The sequence below is a fragment of the Cydia pomonella genome, chromosome 3 (genome assembly GCF_033807575.1).
Source record: "Cydia pomonella isolate Wapato2018A chromosome 3, ilCydPomo1, whole genome shotgun sequence".
NCBI classification, from domain to species: Eukaryota; Metazoa; Arthropoda; class Insecta; order Lepidoptera; family Tortricidae; genus Cydia; species Cydia pomonella.
The window spans coordinates 19,388,319-19,401,759 of NC_084705.1; the positions used below are offsets into that span (position 1 = coordinate 19,388,319).

Consider the following 13,441-nt stretch of genomic DNA (forward strand, 5'->3'; position numbering starts at 1 on the left):
TATGTGAAGTTTCAGTTCAAACGTATCATTAATGAAGTGGGTCCAATTTAGCTATGGACTGCTGAAACAAAATAAAAGCTTGTAAACAAGTAATGTTAAGCAAACTTACACTAGCCATGGAAGCGGGCGTCTGGTCGCCACCATACAGCAGCTCGTCCTCGTCGTTCAGCTCGTACACCGTGTCCGGCTGGAAGCCCTCGGCCTTCACGTTCTTCTTGCCTTTCATCTTGCCCGTGAATTCGCCTTTCACCTGGAAAAACAAAAGCGATCATATATTGCACGTGTCTTTCGTTCTGATTAGACGCACGCGCCGTATGAGGCATAAAACGTGTTAAGGTGCATTGCACCGAACAGGAAAGATAGAAAGTTTCACCGGTAAAAATCGAACTTGCGACCTGTTAGAACACAGGCCCAATCGTTACTACCAACTGAGCTACGGAAGATTACCAAAAGCGTGCGAATCTTTTCATTTCTTTCTTTATGGTCACACGCCAAAAAATTTTAGTATCGCTCGCAGACATTATAAAATTAGTTTTAAAAAAGCGATCAAATCAAGGTTTTGAACATACTTTAATGCATAAAGAAAACATCGACTTTAACTATATGTCAAACTTTATTTTTGTATTTGATTTTGCACTTGCACTTTGCACTAAAATTACAGTGCAGTTGGGCAGATTGGATTGGTTGGGTATAGGGCGATCAAGAGTAGATAAGTTACTTGTTCTTGGAATACATTTTCGTATAAATCTCAATTTTTGTAGACAGGTTTTATATCGAAGACTGAATATTATTATTCCTTAAACTGGATTTTTGCATTTAATTACGCGAAGTTGATTTATTATCCCTTTTGTGTATTTTAATTTAAACAAAAAACATCTGGACTTTTTTTACTATATATTTTTTTTATTCCAGATGTCTATATCCTTCCCTGGGCCTCAAACTATCTCCATTCCAAATTTCATTTAAAACGGTTTAGCAGTTTTAGCGTTAAGAGGGAGTTAGTTACTTTTGCATTTATAATATTCAGTAGGGGTAAAGATAGATGTTCCAATAACTCGGTAGATGGCGCTGTGAGCGAGTTACATCTCGCTAACGTTGGTTCATGGTAGAAAGTACTTATTATTTCAGGATGACTCGGTTCTTTGACAGACGGACGGACTTAGGGTTCCGTACTTACCTTCATATAGGTATCTTTTTTTGGGTAGTCCTCATACACGCAGGACTTCATAAATTGAAAAAGTTTCAGACGGAACGATACTTTGCCTATGAATTAACACCGACAATGCTTGATAAGCAAATAATGATGTAAATGTTGACACAGTCACTACCAGCGACCCGCTCGGCAGGTTCTCCATCCGTAGGTGTTTTCCACTACAAAGCAGAAAAAACATGTAATCGACTACAAGCGTAGCTCGCGCAGGGAGCGGCTGCCTGGTTTTCAACCGCGTAAACGGTGGTTGACCCTCTAATTGGATTGCGACCTTAAACCGTCGGAAGCTTGACCGGTCACCGCAAAGCACCTACTTTTATAACCTTTATAGTTTGCCTTCAGTTTCTCACCATGGACCGTGGTTTCCCGTGACAGCCCGTATCATGGACTATTCGCAAGCCATACCCGCATTCACACTCTTAATCCGATGGACGTGTCAGCACGCTTAATACAAATATCTTATCTTATACCTTTAAACGAGCAGTTCTTATATATATATATATATATTTCTGTGATCTCGGAAACGGCTCTAACGATTTCGCTGAAATTTGGTATATGGGGGTTTTTGGGGGTATACAATCCATCTAGATTAGTCTTATGTTTGGGAAAACGCGTGTTTTCGAGTTTTTATGCGTTTTTCTTTCGACGCAGAATATGGTTGCTAATTTCGTGTTGCCGGCCACTGTCCGTTTGGTCCAGCGAGTTAAGACGCGGACGGCTAGAAACGAGTGTCACGGGTTCGAATCTCGCCCGGTGATTAACTCTTTTTTTTTTATTATGTTCTAGTTTATATATTTTTTTTTTTTTTATTGTTTTAGACAAGTTTAAATTAGTAAAAAAATGTAGTTAAGATTATCACCTATACACCACCATATTACAATAAATAGTTATAACCGAGCAAAGCTCGGTCGTCCAGGTACTTATCAAATTATAGGTACATCCAAAATATATATTTTTGCAATGAAGTCGTTAAATTTCGAACAATGAAAGGTCAACTTTTTGTAAATAGTTTTTAACTCAAAAACGGTAGCTTAACTATTAGTCTGATATAGAGATAATTTTGAATACAATGCAGGCACTATGTATATTTCCCCTTGTCTCCTCGGCGCGGTCAGCGTCCACGTAACAATCCAAATTCCAAGTGAGCACAGATATTGAATTATAATACTACACTACAATGCAAGTGTGTCATTAGTGTGGGAATAAAAGACACGGGACAAGTAAATAATGACAGTTGCACATGTATATTGAACGACGTTTTTTAATACATTTGCGAAAAATTCACAATAACACAAATATTGATTGGTTACGCTTACGTTACACTTAATACAGACCTTACAGTTACGAATTTTCCCTTGAACTTGAATGATATTGTTAATTCAGCACTACACATTGTTCAGCAATGATTTATATTCAATCATAACAACTCATTTCATACAAAAACACTCTCACAGTTGCAATTTAAGTTAAATTATTTAGATGCAAATAAATTATAAGTGAAAATAGCGAGCGCCAGTTTTACTTTTTCATTTTTAATTTTTTCTGTTAACGACAGCCGACCTGGCAATGATAGTTTCATTCAGCCAATAATAAAAAAAGTGTTTTAGTGAAATATCGTATTATATAACATTTTATTTATATAATTAGGTAATAATAGTTTTTGAACGTAATAAACGTGTAATGGCGAAATAAATAAAGATTGGAAATCCAAACTCTTTGGTGTGGACGTATGGATTACGGTCAAAAATAATTTTAAAAAAGTTAGAAAAGTAAAAAGGACTTGTTCGCAAAAAAACGAGTTTGCAACCGCTAAACAGCTACGCAAAGTAGCACTTTTTGAGCAACTTTATTAAAAAAGATTATGGGACTTTTACTATTTAAAATAATAAAATGTGTTACAGTTAATAACAGCTTGTTTAGTAATATGCCGAGTCTCCTTTTGTAATTGACAGTATTTCATTCCAGTATTCATCAACATCATATATTTGTATGAACTAGTAAAATATGCAATCTACAAACTAACCAATATTGTTTACTCTACAGGGTGATTCATGAGACGTGAGCTGGACTAAGCCTACACAATCAGTAAATGTTAATGAATCGTTCACCATCATATTTAAATGAAACAATCACGCTTTTTATCTGTTATTTAACTTTTTCTTAAGGACAAATTTAATTATCTACAATCATGGACACCCTACAACACTTAATTAACAAAGATAAAACCTCTTTAACCATTATGACAGCACTTTGATTATGAAGAAAATAAAATGTCACACTTGAGTGAGATACGATTTTATAAAAGTAACCAGACTCCGATGACATTCAATTTGTCACTTATTATGGATAAAACAAAGAGGGTGACCATAAATATCGTAAATAAAATAAAACTCTTTTTTTTAACAGTAAAAATTAAATTAACGTTAATCTCACAAATACTGGTACGAAACAGTTGCTGATAATTTACCGAATATGCAGGCTTGATCCTGCTCACGTCTCCTGAATCATCCTGTATACATGCTCATACAAAAATACATAAACGTGATATACTGATTAAATTTGGCAAAAAGCTGGCAATCGAGTATCCTCGCCGCCATGGTTATGGAAGTGCTCGAAATTTAACCGGAGCTAAGCTAACGTGTAACTAATACCGCGTAAGTCTTAAGGCCGCCCGAGGAACATGCGCCGCTAAGACGTCGCAGCCGCGCGGGCGACCGTCCGCAGCGCACGTTACAAGGAGCGAAGCCAGGCAACGAGCGCGTGACGTCACGAGCTGTTGTAGATCCTCTAACTAGTAGCGATCTATACGGACAGTAGTGGCATCACACTAAAGAACACACCTCCGACAGATAATGCACCGCCACTGTATATATACTCGGGCATCGAAAAAACTTCTAAAGCGCGTTGTAGAACTAAAGTGTAATTTTGTATAAAATAATAATAATAAAACTTAATTATAGTAACTGAAAGCAATTAAGTTTACGAATAAACATAATTAATTAATCGTAATATTATTTTTGGCCACAATTTGCAATATTATTGAAGATAATTGAGAAAAACTGAGAAACACATCGCACGCTTTGCTTGCGGTGCCATCTTTTGGTACACCTGTAAACTAGTGTAGAGCTAGCAAGCGGCGAGTTGCTGTATAAATCCGCTTCATAACAAAGGCGCTACTAAGTATACAATTTCGTATATTATTTATATAATTTTATAAGCATTTATCGTATTTATATTAAATAATAGACAACGCATTTAAATTTTACTTTTATCAAAATGCATAAAATTCATTTTCAATTGTTCATTAGCCGCTCGAAATGGTAAAACAACACGTTAAAAACTTGACTTCGTGCTATTTATAACTTTGTTTATTATAAAATAGTTATCAAAAACTACGAGTTAAAAATAGGTAGTAACTAACTATTTTATATTCCGTATCCAAAACCCTGGGGTATGCATACATGACGGATATGTTTTTTAAAGTATGTTAGTAGAGATATTTGATCCAATCTCACCTGAACGCTATCTAAGTCCGCGGACGTGAACAGCCCGCTGAGGTCCCTGTACGGCACCGCCTTGACGAGCGCTGGCCTGTGTGGCACCGGCTGTCTGGTCGGCGCCAGGCGGGCGGACTGTAAAGAGTAAAGATTTCATGAACGCACAGAATAGACAACATTGATTGAAGCAGATCTTTAATGTGAACCGAGGTAAGATTTAAACTAATTTTTCAACATTCGGTTTGGATCGAGTGAATACGTGAAATATATCCTGTCTTTGCATACTTACAGCTTTAAGCATAAAGCGAGCACAGGCTCTTGATACAGTGCTACGTCTATGTCGCTCTTTCTTGGGCCTGGGGCAAATCAGCTCACACACAGTAAAGTACTTGTGTGGACTTGACCCAAGGGCTCACTTTCGGAAGTTAAATTGTTACGGCCCTCACACGTTGAGCACTCACAAACACCACTAACCACTATCACGATTTTGTAGGTCACTTGTACCACCAGTATGTGGGTTTCCTCTCAAAGGCCTTACGAAATGTACCTTAGCGCCGCTGGCGCCGGACCGCCCACGGGCCTCGCATTGTATAATTATTTCTCTGACATCAAAGCGCTATAGACCGCATATAACGCAGTTTTGGATCCTGTTATTTAAATCATTGTTGTTAGAATGTCTTTGTCAATTCTCAATAGCACTTTACCATGGCCTGGTTGGCGCGGAACTCGCGGAGCGCGAGCACGAGCGCGCGGCCGCAGGTGGACACCACGCACACGTAGGGGTCGGCCGTGGCCGCGTACTGCGCCGTCCACTCCAACTGGAACGACTGCAGTTGGACGCCGTCTGGAAGTATTCGGCGAGAACACTTAATGCCAGCACACATGACCGCATATCTGCGCAGCGGCGTAGAGTATATGTTTGCCGCCCGGGGCCGATCAGAAATTTTCCGCCCCAATTTACGACCAACATCACTTAGACAAGTCGTAAGTTCAGTCACAAAGATTTTTACTGATAAAAAAGTTATAGGTACAGTTTTTACAGTTTATTCTATTTAATTTTCGAAGGAAATGGTTTAAATTTATTATTTTACTTTATTAGGTACACTAAACAGATATCGTACAATATCATGAAAAACATACAATTGCATATGATGGCTTAAAAATTAGCACGAGATTCATAACAAGTGTACACAGCATGCTTTACAAGTAAGCGCAAATGTATAAAAAATCATGAAAAAAATACGCGGCCTCTTTAAGGTGATTTTTTTTTTTTTTTTTTTTTTTTTTTTTTTTAATTTATTTAGGCAACAAACAGTCTTGTACAAAAAATAATGTAAACATAAGTAATGTGTTAATAGACCTTGAGTGCCCTACCTTAATAATAATAAGTAGCTAGTCTAGGAGCAGTAAGCGGAAAACAAAGTTATCAGTTAGTAACAATAAAGTTAGCAGTAACTTGAGTGAATCTGTATTCATTCATCCATGTATATGTATGCACGGGCAGGTTCGTTGATACTCGTACATACATCCACACGGGGTACACAAGAATATTATATACATAAGTTAATACCTACAATGTTACAATGTTATAAGTACTAATATGCAGAGGTTATTACAAAGGTGTAAGTATAACTACTTTTATTAATGTTACCTACTTAAAGAAACAGTTTGTTAATGTTTATAATTTCGATCTTAAGTGAGTAATAATTTGTTTTTTAAAACTTTCACAGGTTTTATACGAAAAAAGATCAATGTGGGATACATTTATATTGTAATAATTGAGACAACGGTTGAAGTAAGAATTTGAGCAATATTTTGTACGAGCGAAAGGGATAGCAAATAATTTCTTGTGGCGTGCAGTGCGTTGAGGTATTTTAAATAATAACCTACCAAGAAGTGAGGGGGAGTCAATAAAGTTGTTAATGATTTTGTAAAGAAACATTATATCAAACTGTGCTCGGCGATCTTCAAGTGTCAGCAATCCATAGTGAGAAAGACTATTTTTATATGAATTTCGACTCCGTCCCATACGGAAGTCGATAGATTTGAGAAATTTCCTTTGTACACGTTCTATTCTATTGATATGACACCTAAAGAAAGGGTTCCAAATGATACACGAGAAATCTAAGATTGATCTGACTAAACTGTAGTATAATATCATGTATGTAATTTCATGTTGGAAAGGCTTACAAACCCTTAATATAAAACCAAGTTGTTTGTAAGCCCTTTGAACAATGATATCTATGTGATTATTAAAAGTAAGTTTATTATCTATTATAACCCCGAGGTCACGGACCTTGTCAACCCTGTTTATATGGTGATTATATAATTTATAATTATGTGTTATTGGATTTTTGTTACGTGTAAATGTGATAATATTGCACTTATCAGGATTAAGAAATAGTTGATTAATCTCACAATATTCAGATAGAGAATTAATATCGGCTTGAAGCTCGCAACAATCATTGACTGTGTCAATAATCTTAAAAATTTTAGCATCATCGGCATATAACAGGTGATGACTGCGGCTAACTACATCACCAATATCATTTATATAAAGTGTGAATAGCAATGGACCAAGATGTGACCCTTGAGGGACACCTGAAGGAATGTAAAGAAAATCTGACATGAAACCTTTGATCGAAACAGCTTGTGAGCGGTTTGTGATGTATGACTTAATCCATCGGAACAAGTCGCCATGTATTCCGGCACTCCAGAGCTTCTCCAATAAGGTTCTGTGACTAATTTTATCAAAAGCCTTGGAGAAGTCCGTATACACGACATCGACTTGGCATTTGTTATTTAGTGCGGTTAGTAAATAATCAGTAAAGGAGACTAAATTGGACTCAACACAACGACCTTTGAAAAAACCGTGTTGATTTGGAGACAAAAAGTTGCGAACGGCAAAAGATAGATCATTAACTACAATTTTTTCTAATATTTTGCCAAATATACATAGCTTTGAGATTGGTCGGTATTGGGATACATCATCTTTTTTATTATTTTTGGGTATAGGGGTTATCAGAGCTTGTTTCCAGCGGTCAGGAAAAATACCAGATGTTAATGATTTTGTAAAAATATACGTCACTGGTATTGTCAGTTCCTTTGCGCATTTATTAATAAAAAGAGGATGTATTCCATCCGCCCCCGCCCCTTTATTTACATCAATTGATTTAAGCTGCTGAAACACAATATCAGAATTGATTTTTACTGAATTAATATTTAAGGGTGAGTTAGGATTATCATTAGTAAGTATGGTATCGGAATTACTAGTGTTTACAAAGACGGAGTTAAAGTATTTATTAAATAGGTTACAAATTTCTAAACTATCGGTAACATCTCGGTCTCCGTAGACAAACTTATGTGGATAATCTGAAGAGCCCTGTTTTGACTTTACGTAAGTCCAAAAATATTTGGGGTTCAATTTTATTTTATTTTCCACGTCTTGAATGTAAGTTTCATAACATACTTTCTCTAAATGTTTAGAGCGGCTTCTGAGAGAGGAAAAATAATCATAATCAGACTGCTGGCCATATTGCTTCCATTTTTTATGATATCTTCTTTTTTCGGACAATAGTTTAATTAATGGACGAGAAAACCAGGGTGGATAACGATTGGGCGAACATAGTTTTTTAGATGGAACGTAAAGAGCAATAAGTCTGTTAATAATTTCATAGAAGTAATCTACTTGTGCCTCTAAACCACTGAGTTTCGAAAATTCCTCACACCAATTTACGTCCTCCAACTCAGATTTCATTGCTTCGAAATTAGACAAATGGAACAACTTTTTAAAAGCGTTCGTATTAGGAGGTAAGGGCTCAATATACGATATGATTGTATTTACGTTGAGAGCGGGGTGGTGACCATCCTCCGGAGTAAGCGGTCGAGCGCATGAAGAAACCTCACATAATTTGTTACAAAAAATCAAGTCGAGAATTCGATTATTTCTATTTTGCACAAAATTAAATTGATAAAGTTGTGATAAGCTCATAAAATCAGCAACCATCGTCGCAGGATAATCGTCATTCGTAATAATACCTATACCTATGGAATTTGGGTCTCGAAACCACGAAGCATTTGTAACATTAAAATCGCCAACAATTAGAAAAGTATCATTTGGATGCTTGTCACATTCTTCATATATTCTATTTAATAAGCTAGTTAATAAATTGACATGGTTATGTCCATGCGGAATATAAGTGCAAATAATGTGAAAATAAGTACCGCGAGATGAATGAGTAGGACGAGACGCGGAGGCGGGCGCGTGCGCCGGTCCGGTAGGTATGCTCACCCACAGCTCGTCGGCCGGCGGCGGCGCCGCTAGCTCAGGCCGCAGCTCGGGTCGCATCACGCCCCGGACCGCCACCGCTACCCCTCCTCCACGGGACAGGCCACTCACTAATGGGTCACGGTCCTTCCGAAAAACTATAAAACTGGGGTCGAAATATTCTGAGCTGTAAAAAGATTCATTAAGCCAGGTTTCAGTTAAACATATAATGTCATAGGAACTACTAAGTACGTTACTAAAAAACTCATTTGATTTTGTTCTCAATCCCCTCACATTTTGGTAGTAAATCGATATATTCAAGTCAGCTGCGCCTATAACAGGAAAATATCTTAGTTAATTTAAGCAGATGCACTGGCACGTATAAGTACCTACATAACATAGCAACAAGTAATATCGCTCCTTCCGACCGCCCGTGATAAACAACTTTTGTCTCAAATAGATTATCGTATTTGTGGATAAGTAACATAAGGTTAAAATTATAGTGAAACAAATTCGTCTTAGTAACAATAAAAATCGAAACATGAGTACCCAAAACTAAAAAAGTTATTAGTAGAGGTATAAGTCATCTAGATATTTTCGAAAGGTCACTTTCTTTGGAGATTAGAACCGGCTTTTGGTCATCTTTTTTGATAACTAGGATTTTACATTCCCTCACGAAAACATGTTTGTAGCCGCGTTCCTTGCTGATGGCTCTTACTTTACGGAGTAAAAGTTTATTCTCTGGCGACAGATGCTCGCTTATGTACACAGTCCTGGCAGGCCCATCGAAGTCCAGATCAGCTGTAGTGAGGCCCCGCCGGGCCCGTACAGCCGACATCAGCTCGTTTTTTCGCCTGCGCTGTGTAAATCGCACGATGATGTTTGGTATATTTGTGTGAGGTACATGTTGTGAGGTATCCGCGCCACCGTCACTTTTTGTAATTTGGCTCTGGCTGGGTCCAGGGTTGGAGTCCTTGAACCGACGTACTCGATGAATGGTATCAACATCTCCGGACAATAATGAGAAACCTACTTTTGTACATATGGCGTGTAATAAATTATTTAGATTTTCATTTTTTTTTAACGGAATTCCGGAAATTTCGATATTGTTAATTCGATCATGCTGTTCCTTCTGTGAAATTTGACAACGAAGCTCTGAGATCGTAGACATCATCTCTTTTACCTGTTTACTGAGACCCTCATGTTCTACTTTTAGCGATTCTAGGTTTAGTAAACGCTGGTCGAAAGTAGCCAACGTATTATGGACGTCTCGCACATCGTTTTTCACCGCCGATATTTCGTTCTTGAGGTCACTCCGAGTTTCTCGTAGCTCGTGAAGTATTGTGCCGAGAGATACCTCCTGGATAACTGAGGGAGACGAAGAGGCAATACAGTTAGAACACCGCCATGACTTTTTCTTTTCGGCATCCCATTTCCTGTGTACGGCCTCACGAACCCCGACGCATCCAAAATGGAATAATCCTTGGCAATTTGGACACTTAACACCGTCTGTTATCACTTCATCACACGTTGCACAAGTGGTAGTCATATTAGTCGTGAAATTTAGATGCTTGAGAAAAATTCGAAACGCGATAAATAAATAACAGGTTATAGATAAGCGCGTGCGTTCGCCTGCCACCGCTCCCGCGTAGCGATTTTGATCCCTATTTATAAATTTTTCTGTTTTACATGGTTGAATCGTACATAAAACAAATGTTGGGTCTTTAATCTTTCCTTAGATACTTAAATCATGTGTATTGGACTGGCAAAATTGCAACTATACATGTTTTACCAAACCTACTCGTTGAATGGCAGTCAAAAATAAGCATGTTACTGAAAAGTACCCTAAGTATGAAGGTATTAGCTGAAGTATAAACTTGTCGAAGAACTAAATGCTGGTGATAAAATAGCGTTATAATAAAGTAGGTTCATATAAATAAACAATTGTACCTATTTTATTTATGTGACACTGATTTTTAGTCCCTTTTGTGAAGTATATTTTTTCACAATCCAGCCGCGTATTCGCGTCTAACGACAATCCCAAAGTAAACAAGTAGTAAATAAAGTCGCGATCTAAATTTTAAAACAATTATAATACGTTTTGATCATATAAAACAAGCTTTCAAATCATGGCTAACTTTTATTATCAAAAACTTTGTATTACATATTATCAGTCAAAACCTTTGTGACATAACATATGACCTGACTAGACAAAGTTGGGTAAAAGTGGTAAAATACAAAAATATGTTCAAAAACCAAAACTCGACTACTGAAAATCTGGCTCATAAAAGCATGAAAAAAGAAAAAAATCTCATCTGAAGTAATCACGGAGAAAATATTGCATATTTACATCTTTTAAATAAAGAAATACAATTTAACATAATTTACTAATTTTTGAATACACTGTGGGAACGAGTAACCCGACAGACTTTAACCACGTATTGCTGACGTCATACGTTTTGATCAAATTCGACAAAAATGTGTGTGTATTTGCACACGACACGTTATTTATTTTTACATCTTGGTAAAAAAAAAACATTACAGCGAATGTAATTGTTATTTGCTTTACAAGGGGGCAACGTTGTTGTTAACCACTCGTACTAATATTGATACCCGAGCAAGCGAAAGATTCAAAAATTGAAGTTCGAGCGGTGGAATCGTGACCGTTGCGAGGGTTTCAGGGTTAAACAGACTTTGCCTCCGAGTAAACACAACATTTTTCACCACACCAAAGCGAGGAAAATACTAACTATGAAATTAAATACCAATAAAATCAAACCAAATCAAATTCAAATGAACGTAATAATACATTTATCATTGGAAATGATAATTTAAAAGTAAACAACACTAGGTAACAACTTACAATTTGCATCTGATTACTTTGCCTCACATGCATGTGGATAAAATTCAACTTTCTCCTTCGTTTTTGAACAATCAAGAGAGCCTTTACCCGTTGGTGTGGTGAAAAGTTTTTTTTTATTATTTACTGATAATTTTTAAGGTAAATTATTATTTCAGATGAGAATGTTTTCTTGTTTCATACGTTTTAGAGCGCAATTTTCAGTAGTCTGCTTTTATATTTGAAAGTTTTTTATTTAATTAATTCTGGGGTTATAATTTCATAATCGATTATTTAAAATCATTTTACATTATTTTTGTGCCATGGTCCCTTCAGCACAGCAGCGCACGCGAAGCGCCCAATGCTTTTACATGAGAGCGCAAAAGGCGCCCGTTATTCCATCGCCCGCAGCGTGACAACATACGTCAGGCTAAGCCCGACTCTTTTAATATGAGGGCACCGAAGCCACCGGCATTTAATCGCGCGCATCGCACCACGTTCATTGGGCTACGCCCGACTATTTTTGCGAATGATGGCGCCGAAGGCGCCCAGATTGCGCGCAGAGGGCACCGTGTTCAATTTGGTGTGATGTCATATAGGGTTATCGGTTATACAGGGGGCCTACCGCAAAAACCGAAATTCGCAAATTGCGGGTATCATTCTCTTTTACTCTCACTAAGACGTAATTAGAGTACAGAGAAAAATGCCCGCAATTGACGAACTTCGATTTTCGCGGTTGTAGCCCAGCGAACAATCGTGTATGCTCGGCGGTGTAAGCACTCCGGCAGCGATTGACCGCCGTGCGCTCCCGCGGTGCATTGGTTCGTTTCGTGGCACGATTTGAAAATATGTATTTCTTAATTTTATGTTTTTTATATACCGTATTTTGCCGCCCCCTCTCATGTGCCGCCCGGGGCTATGGCCCCCCTAGCCCCCCCCTCGCTACGCCTCTGTATCTGCGTAGCTCTTGCCTTGAACGAAAGCGACGCAACTGACATGTGACAAATAACGAAAACTTGCAGATCTCAGTTCGCACTATTGTCACGCGAGAAACTGTTATATGAGAGATATGATCTAAATTGTTAACGATACACACCACCAATAAACCAATTCAACATTTAAAAAAAAAAAAACAAATACCTATTCGACAAACAGCCACAGTCGTATTTAGTCAAATATTATATATAAAAAATAACAAATACGTATATTAGGTAGTAAAGCTTACTTTGAGCCCAGCTGAAAATGCCCATGTGATAAACATGTAATAAGCCTGGTGATAAGTGTACGTGGGCTGGGGCTGAAGGTACCATGTACTCACTCTTGATGAGCCGGATGGCCGTGGTGGTGACCTGCACCATGAACTTATTGTTGCCGAGGTTGCCGGCGAACACGGTCGGCGCGCCCGTCATGAACCCGCTGTTGTCCACCTCGTTGATCTCCTGGCCGGTTTGCAGGATCTGAAGAAGCGTATTCATATTATTTTCATGTTTTAATTTGTTAACCCTTTTCCAGGCATAGTACGATTTATTGACCACATACTCGCCAATAGAATTTCAACCTTAGCAATCCGATTTAAGGTTCAAATTAGATTTGACTTTCGGGAAATGAGACTAGTCTTCAAACGAATC

At 37.7% G+C, this 13,441-nt stretch overlaps 1 protein-coding gene across 1 annotated transcript in view; it reads right to left on the reverse strand.

Moving 5' to 3' along the window:
* Nucleotides 1-13,441, reverse strand: part of LOC133516224 (cleavage and polyadenylation specificity factor subunit 1) — a 55,153-nt gene that overhangs the window by 23,535 nt on the left and 18,177 nt on the right. The window contains exons 12-15 of the mRNA XM_061849037.1: nt 13,132-13,270; nt 5,412-5,551; nt 4,726-4,842; nt 110-250 (exon numbers count right to left, since the gene is read on the reverse strand). Of these exons, the coding sequence (XP_061705021.1) occupies nt 110-250; nt 4,726-4,842; nt 5,412-5,551; nt 13,132-13,270 (537 nt within the window). The remainder of the gene's footprint in view (nt 1-109; nt 251-4,725; nt 4,843-5,411; nt 5,552-13,131; nt 13,271-13,441) is intronic.